Raw genomic sequence first — 20,568 nt, 5'->3', positions numbered from 1 at the left:
CTTTTAATTAAGCTGTGTGCTATAAATTGACCCTTGCTTTTCTTCACCCCACATCCCCCACCAATAATTGAGTCCAAAACAGAGTCGTCAAGAAGTGATGGTGTTTTGCCTTTCCTCCTTCAACCTGTTCTCACAGTAGTGTAACAGTATTGCCCAGGCAACTGGAAACAGTGTACGAGAAAATGTGCAGCACATTACACTTGAATGGACTCTACAATGCTACAGGAAACAATAAGGCTGACACAAACATAGGGTTGGATTTTATGCCACCCGTCATGGCAGGAACCATGGTGTCCAGGCAGCTTGAGAGAGTCCCCATGTCAGTTTCTCGATGGTGGGAAAACCTTCCTCGATTAAGTCGGAGGGGGCTGCCGGCAGTGGGTTCTCAATAAGACTCACTTTCTTTTTGATATAAATTTAGAGTACCCAATTCATTTTTCCAATTAAGGGTCAATTTAGCGTGGCCAATCCACCTACCCTGCACATCTTTGGGTTGTGGGGGCGAAACACATGCAGAATGTGTAAACTCCACATGGACAGTGACCTAGAGCCGGGATCGAACCTGGGACTTCGGACCCATGAGGCTACAGTGCTACCCACTGCGCCACCATGCCCTTCAATTAGTCTCATTAATGAACCAATTGACACCCATTATTCTTGAAACCACTGCAATTAGTGGTGGCTCAGGGATTAAATGGAGGCCGCATGGGTCTCCCACACCCTTGGAAGGTCGCCCAACAAAAGTTGTTGGGTTTGCCAGCGGCCTTCCGGACGGCGATTTCGGGGATCACTCGTTATCAGAAACTCTGTGCTCGATTAAGGGACCTGAAAATGGGCAGAAGGATGGCTGTGGAAAGACATCCTTTTTACCCTTGCTTCTGACAACACTTCCCCCCCCTCTCCCCTGAACCCCACCCCACCTTCACACTCCTATGGCCTAGGGTTTCTCCATGATCCTGAACCTCACCTTGAGCAGCCACTGTTCTCACAAATAATAATATTTTTTATTAGTGCCACAAGTAGGCTTACATTAACACTGCAATGACGTTACTGTGTGGGCTGCATGAGGAGTGGACGGCCTCTGATTAGAGCTCTTGGCCGGCGGGGACCTCATTCAAAGGGAAGGCCCATGACAGCCGATTAAGTGCTTGAAGGGCACCAGATTCCATTGGTCGTCCCCCAAGGGGACTAATGAGGGTTCCCAACGGTTCGGTAACCAGTGGTGAGACCACTGTTGACCCGACAAATTCCCAGCCGTTTCTTTAAACTATACAGCCAAATTTGTGAATCTAAGTGAATAATATTTAAACAGGTAGAAATCACCCAGCTTCACTCATTAATTTCTGTTTACTTCATAAGTCTACTGTGTTGTTACATTGGTTATTTAAGAAAACACCATACTATATATGAAAATTGCCTCCTATTCTTCTTCAAAATCATTGGTGCGAACTCAACCTGAAAAATGTATTAAAAAAACAAAATAAAAACTGGAACAGAACAAAGATCAATACTTGTAGTGACTTACCTGTTACCGCTACAGCTTCCGTTAGGCACAGTGTGACATGCTGACCATCACCTATCCCCTGGAACTCTGCCATACTTTGGGTTTCTCTGTTTATCTGTGCCAATAACATATCTGATAAAATGACATATGATTAGAATTAATGGGCATCACCTACTTCCAGCAGGAACACAGCATCTCATCACAAAATATAAAGTGTACATTTCTGTTAAAATTATAGTGAGACAGTGATACATCAATTAGTGGGAATAAAATGGGAATTTTAAAAGTTACAACGATAAAAAAGTTTGTGAAATCTGCAGTCTATTAGGGTTCAAATGTAGTTTTAAAAATCTGCCCATTGTATAACAAAACTGCTCACAACGAAGTTTTAAACCAGACATTTCATACTAAATACCACCATGTTCCACTTCCTTTCTCTTTTTTTTAATAAATATTTTATTGAAAATTTTTGGTCAACCAACACAGTACATTGTGCATCCTTTACACAATATTCTAACAACACAAATAACAATGACCTATTTTATAAACAAAAAATGAATAAATAATAAATAACAAAAATGAAAACTAACCCTAATTGGCAACTGCCTTATCACAAGTAACACTCTGCAAAAATATAATTTAACAGTCCAATATATAATTATCTGTCGCAGCGACCTATACATATTATACAGTATATATTAACAACCCTGAGAGTCCTTCTGGTTCCTCCTCCCCTCCCCCCCCCCCCCCCCCCCCCCCCCCCACCCCGATCCTGGGCTGCTGCTGCTGCCTTCTTTTTTCCATTCCATCTATCTTTCTGCGAGGTATTCGACGAACGGTTGCCACCGCCTGGTGAACCCTTGAGCCGACCCCCTTAGAACGAACTTAATCCGCTCTAGCTTTATAAACCCTGCCATGTCATTTATCCAGGTCTCCACCCCCGGGGGCTTGGCTTCTTTCCACATTAACAATATCCTGCGCCGGGCTACTAGGGACGCAAAGGCCAAAACATCGGCCTCTCTCGCCTCCTGCACTCCCGGTTCTTGTGCAACCCCAAATATAGCCAACCCCCAGCTTGGTTCGACCCGGACCCCCACTACTTTTGAAAGCACCTTTGTCACCCCCATCCAAAACCCCTGTAGTGCCGGGCATGACCAAAACATATGGGTATGATTCGCTGAGCTTCTCGAGCACCTCGCACACCTATCCTCCACCCCAAAAAATTTACTGAGCCGTGCTCCAGTCATATGCGCCCTGTGTAATACCTTAAACTGAATCAGGCTTAGCCTGGCACACGAGGACGACGAGTTTACCCTGCTTAGGGCATCTGCCCACAGCCCCTCCTCGATCTCCTCCCCAGCTCTTCTTCCCATTTCCCTTTTAGTTCATCTACCATAGTCTCCCCTTCGTCCCTCATTTCCCTATATATATCTGACACCTTACCATCCCCTACCCATGTCTTTGAGATCACTCTGTCCTGCACCTCTTGTGTCGGGAGCTGCGGGAATTCCCTCACCTGTTGCCTCGCAAAAGCCCTCAGTTGCATATACCTGAATGCATTCCCTTGGGGCAACCCATATTTCTCGGTCAGCGCTCCCAGACTCGCGAACTTCCCATCCACAAACAAATCTTTCAGTTGCGTTATTCCTGCTCTTTGCCACATTCCATATCCCCCATCCATTCCCCCCGGGGGCAAACCTATGGTTGTTTCTTATCGGGGACCCCCCCAAGGCTCCAGTCTTTCCCCTATGCCGTCTCCACTGTCCCCAAATCTTCAGTGTAGCCACCACCACCGGGCTTGTGGTGTAGTTCCTCGGTGAGAACGGCAATGGGGCTGTCACCATAGCCTGTAGGCTAGTCCCCCTACAGGACACCCTCTCTAATCTCTTCCACGCCGCTCCCTCCTCCTCTCCCATCCACTTACTCACCATTGACATATTAGCGGCCCAATAATACTCACTTAGGCTCGGTAGTGCCAGCCCCCCCCCCCTATCCCTGCTACGCTGTAAGAATCCCTTCCTCACTCTCGGGGTCTTCCCGGCCCACACAAAACCCATGATGCTCTTTTCAATCCTTTTAAAAAAAGCCTTCGTGATCACCACCGGGAGGCACTGAAACACAAAGAGGAATCTCGGGAGGACCACCATCTTAACCGCCTGCACCCTCCCTGCCAGTGACAGGGATACCATATCCCATCTCTTGAAATCCTCCTCCATTTGTTCCACCAACCGCGTTAAATTTAACCTATGCAATGTGCCCCAATTCTTGGCTATCTGGATCCCCAGGTAACGAAAGTCCCTTGTTACCTTCCTCAACGGTAGGTCCTCTATTTCTCTACTCTGCTCCCCTGGATGCACCACAAACAACTCACTTTTCCCCATGTTCAATTTATACCCTGAAAAATCCCCAAACTCCCCAAGTATCCGCATTATTTCTGGCATCCCCTCCGCCGGGTCTGCCACGTATAGTAGCAAATCGTCCGCATACAAAGATACCCGGTGTTCTTCTCCTCCTCTAAGTACTCCCCTCCACTTCTTGGAACCCCTCAACGCTATCGCCAGGGGCTCAATCGCCAGTGCAAACAATAATGGGGACAGAGGGCATCCCTGCCTTGTCCCTCTATGGAGCCGAAAATATGCAGATCCCCGTCCATTCGTGACCACGCTCGCCATCGGGGCCCTATACAACAGCTGCACCCATCTAACATACCCCTCTCCAAAACCAAATCTCCTCAACACCTCCCACAAATAATCCCACTCCACTCTATCAAATGCTTTCTCGGCATCCATCGCCACTACTATCTCCGTTTCCCCCTCTGGTGGGGCCATCATCATTACCCCTAACAGCCTCCGTATATTCGTGTTCAGCTGTCTCCCCTTCACAAACCCAGTTTGGTCCTCGTGGACCACCCCCGGGACACATTCCTCTATTCTCATTGCCATTACCTTGGCCAGGATCTTGGCATCTACATTTAGGAGGGAAATAGGTCTATAGGATCCGCATTGTAGCGGGTCCTTTTCCTTCTTTAAGAGAAGCGATATCGTTGCTTCAGACATAGTCGGGGGCAGTTGTCCCCTTTCCTTTGCCTCATTAAAGGTCCTCGTCAATACCGGGGCGAGCAAGTCCACATATTTTCTATAGAATTCGACTGGGAATCCATCCGGTCCCGGGGCCTTTCCCGCCTGCATGCTCCTAATTCCTTTCACCACTTCTTCTACCTCGATCTGTGCTCCCAGTCCCACCCTTTCCTGCTCTTCCACCTTGGGAAATTCCAGCCGATCCAAGAAGCCCATCATTCTCTCCCTCCCATCCGGGGGTTGAGCTTCATATAATTTTTTATAAAATGTCTTGAACACTCCATTCACTCTCTCCGCTCCATCTCTCCTTCCTCATCCCTCACTCCCCCTATTTCCCTCGCTGCTCCCCTTTTCCTCAATTGGTGTGCCAGCAACCTGCTCGCCTTCTCCCCATATTCGTACTGTACACCCTGTGCCTTCCTCCATTGTGCCTCTGCAGTGCCCGTAGTCAGCAAGTCAAATTCTACATGTAGCCTTTGCCTTTCCCTGTACAGTCCCTCCTCCGGTGCTTCCGCATATTGTCTGTCCACCCTCAAAAGTTCTTGCAGCAACCGCTCCCGTTCCTTACTCTCCTGCTTCCCTTTATGTGCCCTTATTGATATCAGCTCCCCTCTAACCACCGCCTTCAGCGCCTCCCAGACCACTCCCACCTGGACCTCCCCATTATCATTGAGTTCCAAGTACTTTTCAATGCACCCCCTCACCCTTAGACACACCCCCTCATCTGCCATTAGTCCCATGTCCATTCTCCAGGGTGGGCGCCCTCCTGTTTCCTCCCCTATCTCCAAGTCCACCCAGTGTGGAGCGTGATCCGAAATGGCTATAGCCGTATACTCCGTTCCCCTCACCTTCGGGATCAACGCCCTTCCCAGCACAAAAAAGTCTATTCGCGAGTAGACTTTATGGACATAGGAGAAAAACGAGAACTCCTTACTCCTAGGTCTGCTAAATCTCCACGGGTCTACTCCTCCCATCTGCGCCATAAAATCTTTAAGCACCTTGGCTGCTGCCGGCCTCCTTCCAGTCCTGGACTTCGACCTATCCAGCCCTGGTTCCAACACCGTATTAAAATCTCCCCCCATTATCAGCTTTCCCATCTCTAGGTCCGGAATGCGTCCCAGCATCCGCCTCATAAAATTGGCATCATCCCAGTTCGGGGCATATACGTTTACCAAAACCACCGTCTCCCCCTGTAGTTTGCCACTCACCATCACGTATCTGCCCCCGTTATCCGCCACTATAGTCTTTGCCTCGAACATTACCCGCTTCCCCACTAATATAGCCACCCCCCTGTTTTTCGCATCTAGCCCCGAATGGAACACCTGCCCCACCCATCCTTTGCGTAGCCTAACCTGGTCTATCAGTTTCAGGTGCGTTTCCTGTAACATAACCACATCTGCCTTAAGTTTCTTAAGGTGTGCGAGTACCCGTGCCCTCTTTATCGGCCCGTTCAGCCCTCTCACGTTCCACGTGATCAGCCGGGTTGGGGGGCTTCCTACCCCCCCCCACCCCCCCCTTGTCAATTAGCCATCCCCTTTTTCCAGCTCCTCACCCGGTTCCCACGCAGCTGTATCTCCCCCAGGCGGTGCCCCCCCGCCCATCCCCTCCCATACCAGCTCCCCCCTCTCCCCAGCAGCAGCAACCCAGTAATTCCCCCCTCCCACCCCCCCCCGCTAGCGTAATTACTCCCCCCATGTTGCTCCCAGAAGTCAGCAAACTTTGGCCGACATCGGCTTCCCCCCGTGACCTCGGCTCGCACCGTGCGACGCCCCCTCCTTCCTGCTTCTCTATTCCCGCCATGATTATCATAGCGCGGGAACCAAGCCCGCGCTTCTCCCTTGGCCCCGCCCCCAATGGCCAACGCCCCATCTCCTCCACCTCCCCTCCTCCCCCCATCACCACCTGTGGAAGAGAGAAAAGTTACCACATCGCAGGATTAGTACATAAAACTCCTCTTTCCCCCCTTTTTAACCCCCCTCTTCGCCCCCCACATTCGCCCCACCACTTTGTTCAAATGTTCTTTTTAATAACCCGCTCATTCCAGTTTTTCTTCCACAATAAAAGTCCACGCTTCATCCGCCGTCTCAAAGTAGTGGTGCCTCCCTCGATATGTGACCCACAGTCTTGCCAGTTGCAGCATTCCAAATTTTATCTTCTTTTTATGAAGCACCGCCTTGGCCCGATTAAAGCTCGCCCTCCTTCTCGCCACCTCCGCACTCCAGTCTTGATAAACGCGGATCACCGCGTTCTCCCATTTACTGCTCCGAGTTTTCTTTGCCCATCTAAGGACCATTTCTCTATCCTTAAAACGGAGGAATCTCACCACTATGGCTCTGGGACTTTCTCCTGCTCTCGGTCCTCGCGCCATCACTCGGTATGCTCCCTCCACCTCCAACGGACCCGCCGGGGCCTCCGCTCCCATTAACGAGTGCAGCATCGTGCTCACATATGCCCCGACGTCCGCTCCCTCCGCACCTTCAGGAAGACCAAGAATCCTCAGGTTGTTCCTCCTTGCGTTGTTCTCCAGTGCCTCCAACCTTTCCACACATTGTTTCTGATGTGCCTCATGCGTCTCCGTCTTCACCACCAGGCCCTGTATGTCGTCCTCATTCTCGGCTGCCTTTGCCTTCACGACCCGAAGCTCCCGCTCCTGGGTCTTTTGTTCCTCCTTTAGCCCTTCGATCACCTGTAGTATCGGGGCCAACAGCTCTTTCTTCATTTCCTTTTTGAGCTCTTCCACACAGCATTTCAAGAACTCTTGTTGTTCAGGGCCCCATGTTAAACTGCCACCTTCCGACGCCATCTTGGTTTTTGCTTGCCTTCCTTGCCGCTGTTCTAAAGGATCCACTGCAATCCAGCCACTTTCTCCTCCTTTTTCCATCCGTATCCAGGGGGGATTCCCTTCTGGTTTATCGCACAGTGTTTTTAGCCGTCAAAATTGCCGTTGGGGCTCCTATCAAGAGCCCAAAAGTCCGTTTCACCGGGAGCTGCCGAAACGTGCGACTCAGCTGGTCATCGCCGCACCCGGAAGTCAATTCCTTTCTCAAACATTCCCACACTGTGAACTTGAAGAAAAAGAGGTACTGGATATTAGAAGTAATAATCTAATAATAGACCAAAACTTAGCACCTACGATTCCCCACATGGAGAGGTTCAATAAATTCAGCTAATCCATCTGGGGTGTACCTAGCAGATGGTGAAGTAGGACATGAGTAGGGGGAAAAAGAAATGATGTCTGAAAAGCCATACCAGGCACTCCTACATCTCACTCACGGGTCAGCAGCATTGACAGGACAAATGCCCATCCTCGAGGGAATGGCATGTGTTGGGTGAGGTTACTTAAAAGATATACTAGGCAAGAAAACAATTAAATATTGTATATGGAGCAACTTGATTTCCTTCAAATCATCAAAACATATTTTGCAATTCTCACAAGCCCAAGGGGCTTTAATAATATGCCAAACTGAACAACATTCTGTTTAGTTGAAATTCTTCTTTCAAAGTTTATATTTCCATATAGATGTTTTACACTTTCATCATGGATTGGATATTGCCTGGAAGCCACCCCCCCAATTACAGAGACCCTACCTGGAAGCCCCCATTACAGAGACCCCTGCATGGAAGCCCCTCCATTACAGAGACCCCTGCCTGGAAGTTAGAGAGCAGCCCAGGCAGACAGTAAAAAAAAAAAATCACTGCTTTAAAACTCACCTGCGGAATACACCTGCTGGCTCAGTCAGAGAAAGCACTACCTGTAAATTCCTAGAAAGCGAAAACCACAAACTGGGTTTAAACCCCCACATAGCAACACTTTCATTCATATCATTATGAAATTGACTTTACTAGGCTGTGACTGACAGCTTGCGCACACATCCAGCTGTCTGGATAGTTTAATTTCATTTTCCTTCATGCTTGAGTGAGTTTCAAGTAGCCAGCGGTGCAATGTTTAGAAACATCTAGCTATGATTGACAGCTCTTACACCACACCAAAGAGAGTTAAGTACTCTCATTTCTTTGTCTCTGCAGAGAGCCATTGCTTTTAAAATAAATCTTATTCCTACAACATCACATAACCCTCGTGCTCTCTGAAAAACATCAAGATCACCAAAATAAACTGTTCTTGCATACAACTGCAGTTTTACAAACTTTTTAAAATCTTGCTAGCTTTTCTTTCAAAAAGACGGATTACTGCATGGCAGCTTTGGTAAAGATGAGCAGAACGTGTCACAGATTTGTTTTTACTGCTTGGAACTAGTGATAAATAACTCACACATGGGGATAAGTTAAGAAGCAAATAAAGCAAAGGAAAACCTACATTTAAAATAAATAAATTTAGAGTACGCAATTCTTTATTTTTCCAATTAAGGGGCAATTTAGCGTGGCCAATCCACCAACTAGGCACATCTTTGGGTTGTGGGGTGAGACCCACGCAGGCATGGAGAGAATGTACAAACTCCACACGGACAGTGACCCCCCCGGGGCCCGGATTGAAATCGGGTCCTCAGCGTGTGAGATAGCAGTGCTAACCACTGTGCCACCGTGCTGCCCTAAGGAAAACCGACATAACCCAGTTTTTCATGCTTACTCAATTTCTTCGAATCATGCAGCCTGTTGCGCATCCTTTACCTATAGCACTTTCTAATTTCCTTATTAACTCTTTGGTCGTTATAATCCCTTTATGTAAAACAAGAAAAAAGTTTCTCTAGCTGTGAATTTCTTGAAAAAATGAGTTATTACTGAAAAGAGGGTGATATTGCTGAAGCTTTTCAACTTGCACTCATCAGGACCAACGCAATAATGCCAAATCTTAAATAATCACAACAATCTAAAGTACAGGAGAAAGGGTGCTGATTTGTTGGCAAGTTAACTCCGATTGGTTAAGGTAATGTCATAGAGAAAGCAACGGGGAAACAGGCACCCCAAGCTCCCAGCTAATTCAAAAAAGGCACAAAGCTTGAACCTATTCCTTTTGTTTGCAGAGAAGTAGTCCCTGCGTGTGAATGTATGTCACTTCTCGCAAGCATAAATAAGCCACATTATGAACTTGATTAGCTTAAATTGCTTGTTATGGTAGCTATCAGTGCAATCAGGATTGTTCATTAAGTGCTGCCTAATCATGAAATCACATGTAACAGTAGAAATTTTGTTTTGGGTTTTACAAGCTCAGACTGGTTGAGTACTTTGCCTATTATAACCAACCGAAGGAACAGCTGTTTGATTCATTCAACCAATTGTCAGGACATCTGACCTACATACCTGGCATCACATTGGCACAGAAATTTAGACCCGATGTTGCTCAGTTGTGTGATAGGCAGAACTCCTTTTGGACAGATGGTAACATCCTGTTCATGCTCACGTAGCCACTGCACAGTAGCAGTGTGAAACGGCTTAATGAGTGGCATTTTCCACTAACAGGATGCTGCCATCAGTCCAAAAGGACACTCTTCTGACCATACAGAACCTCTGGATGGAGATCGACCTCACCTACATACCCACTGGAATTCTACCAAATACCTCATGATCATCTTCATCTCGAAGAACAAACAAGAAAGACTGTGGAAGAACCTATGCCACACGAACTGCAGTAGTTTAAGGCGGTGGCACACACCACTTTCTCTGGGGAATTAGGGATGGGCAATAAATGCCGACTATATCAACAACTCTCACATTCCATTAATCTATTGTCAGGATCATATGTACCTTGCAGGTCTCTGATATTTTTTCAAAGGGTGTATCACCTAATTAGAACTAAAGTCCAGGGGCTGGATTTTCATGACTCCATCTGTGTTGGAATAGAGGTGAACAAGCTTTACAAATGGTGTATGAGCCCAGATTCTGGGACTTCGCACCCCCACCTTTTGCCGGTAATGTTCAGAGCTCGCACGCAGTACTCCTAACCTTGCCGACTCCATATACAGGGTGGACATTTCAGAATTTTAATGGAGGCAGGCTGGCACAGGAGAGCCATGGATCATGGAGGAACCTTAGTCTGGAGTCAAGAACCTTTGGACAGATGTTCAACGGTTGTTGTCAACTTCATGTCTTAATGTAACGCTGTATGGTAAGTTTTTTTCTTATACATTTAGAGTACCCAATTCACTTTTTTCCAATTAAGGGGCAATTTAGCATGGCCAATCCACCTACCCTGCACATATTTCGGTTGTGGGGGCGAAACCCATGCAAAGACGGGGAGAATGTGCAAACCCCACATGGACAGTGACCCAGGGCCGGGATCGAACCTGGGACCTCGGCACCGTGAGGCAGCAGTGCTAACCACTGCACCACCATGCTGCCCTACTGTATAGTAAGTTAATATGTTTTTAATACACTGATTAATGATAGTTCTTTGTTCTGAAAAGGTAAGTGACCATTAAATTGACCAGCATTGTGTAAGCGAAAACGTGTTCAGATGCATTCGAGCATTTTATCCAATGGATAAAGTGTTCTTCTGCACCACAATAGCGATGTTCAGATTTAACAGAGTCGATTGTCCCTTGTGATTTGATCTTTTAATTGAATGACACCTCAGACATTTGTTATATTTCAGTTTTTAATCTCAAACAGGTGCAGAGATATTTAATTGACAGCTCAGGCATCTGTTCCCCTGCTTTCAAACTTGAACAGATGGTTAAGCTATTCTAATTACTTTAAAGGGTTTTAATGCATTCAGCTCTGGAGTTTATATTTATACAGCTGTGCAATGAAATCCGAATATGAATGGTTGGCTGAGCTCAAAACCCAACTAGTGGATTCAACTCAGGAGACTGAGAGCTTGTTTATATTGAAGGTTTTATGACTACTTCATAGGATTATTTTCACCAAGTGGTTTATGAATGACTGTATGTTTATCTTGAGAGCCTAGTGAACATCTCAAATACTTACCAATGTTATCTTGGAATCCCGACAGTGCAGGAAGCCATTAGGCCCACCAAGTCTGCACCGACCCCCCCCCCCCCCCCCCCTACCAACCCCAAAAGAGTACTCCAGGCCCACTATCCTCCCATTCCTGCAATCCCATAGCCTAACCTACACTTCTTTGGGCACTAAGGAGCAATTTAGCATGAGCAATCCAACTAACTTGCACATCTGTGGACTGTGAGAGGAAACCGGAGCAACCAGATGAAACCCATGCAGATTTTGCGAGAATGTGCAAACAGTTATCCAAGATAGGAATAGAACCCGGATCTCTGGTGCTGTGAGGCAGTAGTGCTAATGAATGTGCCACCATGCCATAGTTATTCTAGGGCTCAAGACTCTTGTACATAGTGGATATTGGGTAAGTGGGTAGCGGGGGGGGGGGGGGGGGGGGGGGGGGGAGCTCATACCCATCCACAGAAATATATCCATAGTATTCCACTGTCTACTTACTCAGAAATCGCAATTAGACATGATCGACCCTTTTCAAATTCATTTTGGCTTCCTCAAATTGGCTCAAGTTCCCAAATGCTCAGTCTCTCAGTTCTAAATATAGATTCCAACAATGTCCCCACGACAGACGTTCGGCTAACAGGTCTACAATTTTCCCGTTTCTCTCTCCTAGCTTGTTTAAATAATGGAACTACATCTGTAATTTTCCAATCTAAAAGGGATAATTCCTGAATTTTCCGAATTTTGAAAGATTATAGCTAAAGTATCTACAATTTCCACATCTACTTCCTTTAAATTTAATGGGGTAAAAACCATCAGGTCCTGAGGATTTTCCAGTTGTTAATGCCATTATTTTTTCTAATATTATTTTCTTGCTTACATTAACTTTAATAAGTTCCATTATTAATAGGTTCGCTGAAGTGTCAGGAATATTATATTCTTCCTCCACTGTGTATTCGGGCAAAAAATAATTATTCAGCCAGCCTGTTGTGCCCCTATTTTGATTTGCAATTCAAGTACCCTGTACTAATACTACTCTTTGTTAAGCAACAAATAATATTTTGAAACTACTCTAAACTCTGCATCGGCAAAAAGAATTTCACATTTTAATCCCTCTCTGTAAACACATTTTTCCTTTAATCATTCCTTGAATTCTTTGTCATTAGCTTGTTATAACTCTTCATAATCTTGACGACCTCTGTCAGGCCACTGCTTAACCTTTTCGGGTTTAGTGAAAAAAACACCTAACTTTTCACGTTTCTGTTCATAACCATAACTCCTCGTCCCTCGACTGACCAGATAACAGCAAGTTTGACATAGTGCATAGATTGTGAAAAAGACTGCTTCTGATTGTTGGTAACTCCTGCCAGAAAATAAATATGAATGAACAGTAGGTTAAGATTCAGCTTGGTGATGGTGCATCCTCAAAAATTAAAAGGTCACTATCACCAACATGTACTTATTTGCATAACACCCAGCTTGTCGTGAATTAGAGGAGAAAGAAGCACCAGAATGACAAATGAGAAGGATGTTAGGAAACCCCAGGACAAAAAAACCCACGATTTCAACAATGGCCCAAAATAATGGGGGAAATCGAACAGTGTCACCATTTCTTTTTTTAAAATAAATTTAGAGTACCCAATTCATTTTTTCCAATTAAGGGGCAATTTAGCGTGGCCAATCCACCTACCCTGCACATCTTTGGGTTGTGGGGTCCAAACCCACGCAAACACGGAGAGAATGTGCAAACTCCACAAGGACAGTGACTCAGGATCTGGGCGAACCTGGGACCTCAGCGCCGTCAGGTAACAGTGCTAACCACTGTGCTGCCCAATGTTGCCATTTCTGATGCATAAATTGGCCAGTTATTTGTGGCAAGGAAGAAATGAATAGCAAATCACAATAAGTTGCTGAGCGATTTATTGCCGATCCAACATTAGCCTCACATAAACGCCCTCAATCTCCTCGAGTGCCATGAAGATGCTGCATATGGTTATTAATTGCCTATTAAACTTGCCACAAAAAGTTATGGCTCGTCCTGAACAGCATATGTAACTTTTAAATGTGAAGATTTATTTTGCTGCAATCTCAAACATTCCTGCTCATAAAGGAACCAAATCAAACTATGGAGTCTCATTTTTACAAGTAGTAAATTGTTGCTGTAATATTTTTAATTTAAAACTTATTTTTAAATTGTCTTACTTTTTCCTTTCCATCTCTTTATTCACTCTCGCTTGACAAAACCCTTTTCTTCCTCTCTCTATGTATCTTTCTGCACTTTGTTTGATTCCAACTCAACCACTCTTCCTCTCTCATTTATTTTGTAGCTTTCTCAATTCTAATCTCATTGAAAATGCTTCAGCTAAATGGAGAGGCAAAGTTTTTTGAAAAATTTAGAGTACCCAATTCATTTTTCCAATTAAGGGGCAATTTAGCATGACCAATCCACCGATCCTGCATATCATTTGGGTTGTGGGGGCAAAACCCACGCAAACATGGGGAGAAGGTGCAAACTCCACACGGACAGTGACCCAGAGCCGGGATCGAACCTGGGACCTCGGTGCCATGAGGCAGCAGTGCTATCCACTGCGCCACCGTGCTGCCCCTCGAGAGGCAAAGTTATAACCGTGACATGCTCCACTCCAGAAAAATATAGGTCAATGGTTAAGAGACTATCGAGGTGGGTGAGGGAAGTTCCAAGATGAAGTGGTTAACAGCAACATTCCAGAAGAGCAACTCCATCACTTTCTCACACAATGACAATTATTTTGTTCAGAATTTGCCGTGAAAAGTCAACTCTAGCTCAGCAGTAAATACAGTGTGTGGTGCTGAGAGATTATTAAAGTCCAAAAATGCTCAATAAAAAGGTTCAATTCAAGGCTAATTAATTTCTGCATCATAGTACGATGCCAACCTGTACAACTCATGAACAATCCTAAATTTAATCCATGGTGTGTGCTGATTATATGGATATCTGCTGGTTGTCAATGGAACAACTTGCATTTATTTAGCACCCTTAAAGTAGTAAAACTTCTGACGGCATTTCACAGATGTATTGTCACAAGGGAATAATAGATGGCCAAAAGCTAGATCAAGGAGATGGGTTTTGAGGAGAACCTTAAAAGGGGAGGGAGAGGCAAAGCAATTTAGGGAGGAAAATCCTAAGCTTAGGCCTTAGGCAACTGATGGAGGCCATCCCAGCCCATTGAGACCATACTGGTTGGCCATGGAGCAATCCAGTCAGTGCTATTCCCACGCTCTCTCCCCATGGCCCTGCTATTTTATGTTCTTTAAATAGGGGTTGGTTTAGCACACTGGGCTAAATCGCTGGCTTTTAAAGCATACCAAGGCAGGCCAGCAGCACGGTTCGATTCCTGTACCAGCCTCCCCGAACAGGCGCCGGAATGTGGCGACTAGGAGCTTTTCACAGTAACTTCATTTGAAGCCTACTTGTGACAATAAGCGATTTTCATTTAATTTCCTTTTGAAATCCTTCACCGCCTCTACGTCCACCACCCTTGTGGGCAATGAGTTTTAGGTCATTATGATCCAGTGTTAAAAACATTCTACCTCACGTTCCCCCTATTTGCCTGAAGCCTTAAATTTGCATCACCTAATCCTTGATACCATCAGCTAATGGGAACAGATCATTCTTGTCTACCTCAGCCAAACACGACATAATGTTACATACCTCTATCAAATCGCCCCTCCGTCTCCTTTTCGCCCAGGAGACCAAACCCAATTTCGTCAACCTAACCTTATAAGTAAAATCCCCAGCGCTGGAAACAATTTGCAGAAACCTCCTTTGCACCCTCACATCCTTCCTAAAATGAGGTTACCAGAACTGGATGTAATACTCCAATTGTGGCCTAACCATAATTTTGTAAGATTCAGCATAACTGTCCAGCTTTTGTACTCAGTGCCTCTATTTATGAAGCTGAAGGTCTTGTGTGCTTTGACCCTCGAGGAACACCGCTGCCTACCATCCTCCAGTCTGAAAAATAACGATGACTCACCGTTTTCTGTCCATAAGCCAATTATTTTTAAATCCAAGTTGACACTGACCCTTCTATCCACGAACCTCAATTTTGTAAACCGCCTTTTATCTGGTACTTTGTCAAACACTTTGTTAAAATTCACAGACACCATCCATTGCATTCCCTTTATCAACCTTCAAAATTCAATGAGATTAGTCAAGCATGATCTGCCTTTTACAAATCCATGCTGACTCTCCTTAATTAATTCAAACCTCTCCAGTATCTCTTGATGTATTCCCTGATCATTGTTTTTAAAATCTTACCACTGACATTAAACTGATTGATCTGTAGTTACTAGAATAAGGGTGCCACATTTGCCACTCTCCAATCCTCTGGCATCTCCCCCGTATCTAGGGAAGATTGAAAGATTATGGCAAGTCCTTCACAAACCAAACACCGTATCCACTCTGAGCATGATCAGCCTTTCTGGTACCTCCTGCCTCACAATTTCCAACAAATTCATTATCACTATCATCTCAGCTTCTACCAATATTTTGTCAGATTCCTCTTCCTTTTTTGGGGGGGAAATGATTTTATTAAATTAACATTTTATACAATATGTACAAACAAAACCCTTAACCAAACACAAACCCCCAAACGAATAACCACCACAACTTTCCAACCCGTGAAACAACAAAAACAAAAAAATACCCCCTACATACTCACCACCCCCCACCCCCTTCCCCCCTCTAACAGCCAACAGTGAGCAATTCTTTGAAATACAATACAAATGGTCGACATCTCCGCAAGAACTCGTCAATCAACCCCCTCAGTGTATTTGACCTTCTCGAGGTGGCAAAAACTCCATCAAATCCCCTAGTCATGCCAAGACACTTGGCGCTGTCGCTAACTTCCAGACCAGCAGGAAACGCTTCCGTGCCACCAATGAGACAAAGGCAAGGACCGCACCAGTCCAAAGTTCCAGCACATCCGAAACCCCCAAAGTAGCCACCAGAGGGCAGGGCTCTAGTTCAATATTTAGGATCGTCGACATGGTGTTGAAAAAGGAACTCCGGAAACCCCCCAGCTTAGAACAGGACCAAAACATGGGTGTGTGGTGTGACGGCCCCCACGAGCAGCGCTCACACCTGTCCTCCACCCCCTCAAAAAAACAGCTCATCTTCGTCTTAGCGAGGTGCACTCGAAGCACCACCTTCAGTTGTATAGGGCTCAGTCTCGCACTTGACCCTCTGCAGCCCCTCACTCCACACCTTTTTATAATCTTTATTAGTGTCACATTAACACTGCAATGAAGTTACTGGGAAAATACCCTAGTCGCCACACCCCGGCGCCTGTTCGGGTACATCGAGGGAGAATTCAGAATGTCCAATTCACCTAACAAACACGTCTTTCGGGACTTGTGTGAGGAAACCGGAGCACCCGGAGGAAACCCACGCAGGCACGGCGAGAATATGCAGACTCCGCACAGACAGTGACCCAAGCGGGAATCGAATCTGGGACCCTGGTGCAGTGAAGAAATAGTGCTAACCATTGTGCTACTGTGGCGCCCAGTATTGGCCCCACCTCCTCCACTCATTTAGCTTTCACCCCTTCCACCGACTCAACTCATCCCCTACGGTCCACTCATACATGCCGGACGTACTGCCCTCCTCCGATCCCTAACATGACAAAATTCTCTCCAATAAGGATGATGGCGGCACCACCGGGAAAACTTTTTTAAAAAACTCTTAACACACCTCCGCACCTGCAAGTACCTAAACATGTCCGAGCCTAACAGTTCAAATTTCTCCTTCAGTTTCTCCAGGCTGGCAAGCCGCCCCTCCAAAAATATATCCCCCACTCTCTCCAACCTTCCCTCTCTCCATGCACCAAATGTGGCATCTAGCCTTGCCAGCTCAAACAGGTGGCTAGCACAAATGGAAGCCAGCCTAGAAGCTGCCGCAAACTTAAAACACTGGCGGAGCTGCCTCCATATTTTGTGTGTAGGCCCGTGGGTACCTTGCCGCCGTCAATGGAAGTGGCACTACAGGCAGCCCAGTGGCAGAGTAGTTAGCACCGCTGCCTCACGGTGCCGAGAACCCGGGTTCGATCCCAGCCCTGGGTCACTGTCCATGTGGAGTTCTCCCCGTGTCTGTGTGGGTCTCACCTTCACAACCCAAAAGATGCGCAGCGTATGTAGATTGGCCACGTTAAATTGACCCTTTATATGGGAAAAAAATTGTTTGAAAGATTTGTTTTGTGTACCTGACATATCACCTCAAAGATAAACAAAAATGGAAGTGGTGCTTTTACCAATGCCCCCAAACATGTCCGCCAACATGACCTCGGCTCCATCGGAACCCAGAGAGCTCCCGGGTCTCCCCCCCAACACTTTCTCTGCGTTGGCTGCCCAATAATATTACAGCACATTTAGCAACACTAGGCCCCACTGCCTGTCTCTCCCTCTGTAGCACGCCCCTCCAAACCCTCGGGGCCTTCCCACCCAAATAAAGCCGGAAATAAAGCTTGACCCTTCGGAAAAACGACATGGGCAGGAACACCGGGAGACACTGAAATAAAAATAAAAATCTCGGCAAGATGTTAATCTTAACTGATTGAACCCAGCCTGCCAACGATAACGGGGGACTACCTCACCCCTGCAAGCCTGCCTTAACGCTACTCACCCAGGATTGTGTACCCCCAAAGCCACCCCCAATCCCTCTTTACCTGGACCTCTATGTATCGAAAATTGGCCCCGCCAACTGAAACAGCAACCCTTCCGATTCGGCAACCCCACCCTGATGCACTGACACAAAATATTCACTCTTCCCTATGTTCAACTTGTAACCAGCCCTGGGTCACTGTCCATGTGGAGTTGGCACATTCTCCCCATGTCTGTGTGGGTCTCACCCTCACAACCCAAAAGATGCGCAGCATCTTTTACAAAACTGGTTACAAAACTTGTAACCAGAGACGGCACCGAAGCCCTGCAAATACCCAGAATACTTCCGATAGGCGACCCCGGGTCCCGAACATACAGCAGCAAATCGTCAGCATATAACTACACCCAATTCCACCCCACCTATAATGATCCCACTTCACGCATTTGAGGCTCTCAAAGTAATGCCAACGGCTTGCTTGCTAATGCAAACAACAAGGCAGACATCGAGACTTCCGGTGGCAGCCATGGAGTGAGGTGTCGCACATTTGGTGGCTCCCGCTCGATGGATTTTGTTGGTCCTTCCCCACCCTTATTGGGGGGGGGGGTTTGTAAATGGTGTGTGAGGACAGGGGAAGGTAATACTCCTCTGGCGAGATCGGTGGGTGGATCAGAGGACGAGGAGTGCCATGAGAGAGAGAGAGCAGCTGGAGCAGGACGTTCCATGGTGCGCCATAGGTTAAGATGGTGGAGGGCAAGGGAGCAGCGCTGCCTGCCCAGTGATCGCCGGAACAGCTGGTGGAGTTTCTGAATGGAAAATTCCAGCAGGAGGCTTCGGAGGACCTGGCTAAGGTGATGCAGCTGCTCAGAGCAGCTATTGAGAAATTGGAGGACCTGCAGAATCGCTCCAGGAGACAGAATTTGAGGATCATCGGGGTACTTGCGGGCATTGAGGGATCGGAGACTGCCAAGTATGTGGCGAGGATGTTGGAGCAGTTGATGAATGAGAGGCCGCATGTGGGGGAGCAGCGAGGGCAATGGTGGTGCGGCTGCATCGTTTCTTGCACAAAGAAAACATCCTGAAATGGGCGAGGCAGACCAGGAGGTGCACCTAGGAAGAGAGTGAGTTGCGGGTCTATCAAGACTTGCATGCGGAGTTGACGAAGAGGAGCGCCGGGTCCAACAGGAAAAAGGCTGCCCTCTTCAAGAAGGGGGTAAGTTTGGGGTTTTGTACCCTGTCTGCTTGTGAGTGACTCATCAAAAGAAGGAGTTTTATTTTGTCTAGCCGGAGGAGGCGATTGGTTTTATGAGGGACCATGGGCTGGGAGGACACTGAACTTTGGAGAGGAGATTTGTGCCTATGCTAAAGGGCATGGGGTGGGTTTTTTGGGAGTTGGTTTCGATAGGGGAGCGGTGATGGTGTGTACGCTTTTCGTCCTTCTTTGTTTGTTCTTCTTTGTGGATGGGAGGGTGTGGATTGGAGGGGGTGGAGGGCTGGACAGGGGGGGGGGGGGGGGGGCGGCGGCGACATGTTAGCTGGGCGGGCTAATTAATGGAAGTAAAGTGGGGGGTCGGCAGGAGGTAGGCCTTGGGGGGGGGGGTTGGTTCTTTGTTTGGGGCTGGGAGGTGGGGTTGCTGACATGGGTGGGGTGGGGTGGTGCAGTTGGGAAGGGAGAGATGGCGGCGGACATCCGAGGGCAGACCTGGAGGGGTGCATGACGCGAGTCGAGGGGCTGGCTCAAAAAGGGATGTGGCTGATCGGCAGGAGGGGGGTTGGGGAACCCCCTGACCAGGCTGTTCATGTGGAACTTGCGAGGGCAGAATGGGCCAGTTAAACGGCATTTGAGGAGCCTGAAGGCAGACATGGTGTTTTTATGGGAGACACACCTAAAGTTGGGGGATTAGATGAGGCTAGGATGGGATGGGTGGGGCATGTGTTTCACTCGAGGCTGGATATGAAGACGAGGGGAGTGGCAGAGTGGTAGATATGTGGTGATTAGTGGGAAATTGGAGGGGATGTCAGTAGTTCTGGTAAACGTTTATAACCGGGATTGGAATGATGTGGATTTTATGAGGCAGGTGTTGGGGAAGATTCCGGTTGATTATGGGGGGATATTTCAACAAGGTCCTGGGCCCCGAGTCTGGACCAGTCAAGTCCCAGGTCGTCGAGGTATTGGCAGTGGCTAGGGAGTCGAGGTGGGAGAGACAGAGCTTCCAGATGGAGTTTGGGTTATTGTCTACGGGGAAGGCGGTGGGGCAGTTGCAGAGGGCCAGGGGGGCAGTTTACGAGTACGGAGAGAAGGCAAGTAGGATGCTGGCCCACTAGGTGAGGAAGCAAGTGGTGGCTAGGGAGATCGGTAGGGTGAGGGACCAGAGGGGTAAGGTGGTGATGCACGGGGTGGGGGGTGGGGGATGATGGAGTATTTGAGGCCATTTTATAGGAGGCTCTATGAGTCGGAGCCACCGACGTGGGAAAGAGGGGAT

At 47.2% G+C, this 20,568-nt stretch overlaps 1 protein-coding gene across 3 annotated transcripts in view; it reads right to left on the bottom strand.

Moving 5' to 3' along the window:
* The window catches only part of LOC140384630 (zinc finger protein 143-like), a 136,623-nt gene that overhangs the window by 90,702 nt on the left and 25,353 nt on the right, over nucleotides 1–20,568 (bottom strand). For 2 of the 3 annotated variants that reach the window (XM_072466518.1, XM_072466519.1), the window contains exon 2: nucleotides 1,526–1,636. In XM_072466518.1, the coding sequence (XP_072322619.1) occupies nucleotides 1,526–1,634 (109 nt within the window). In that variant the 5' untranslated portion in view covers nucleotides 1,635–1,636. Of the gene's footprint in view, nucleotides 1–1,525; nucleotides 1,637–8,292; nucleotides 8,325–20,568 lie in introns of those variants that run through there. The other variant, XM_072466520.1, reaches the window with a different exon arrangement.

The sequence above is a fragment of the Scyliorhinus torazame genome, chromosome 10 (assembly GCF_047496885.1).
Source record: "Scyliorhinus torazame isolate Kashiwa2021f chromosome 10, sScyTor2.1, whole genome shotgun sequence".
NCBI lineage: Eukaryota > Metazoa > Chordata > Chondrichthyes > Carcharhiniformes > Scyliorhinidae > Scyliorhinus > Scyliorhinus torazame.
Note: the sequence above shows the minus strand (reverse complement) of the source record. Positions and strands in the feature narration are given on the sequence as shown.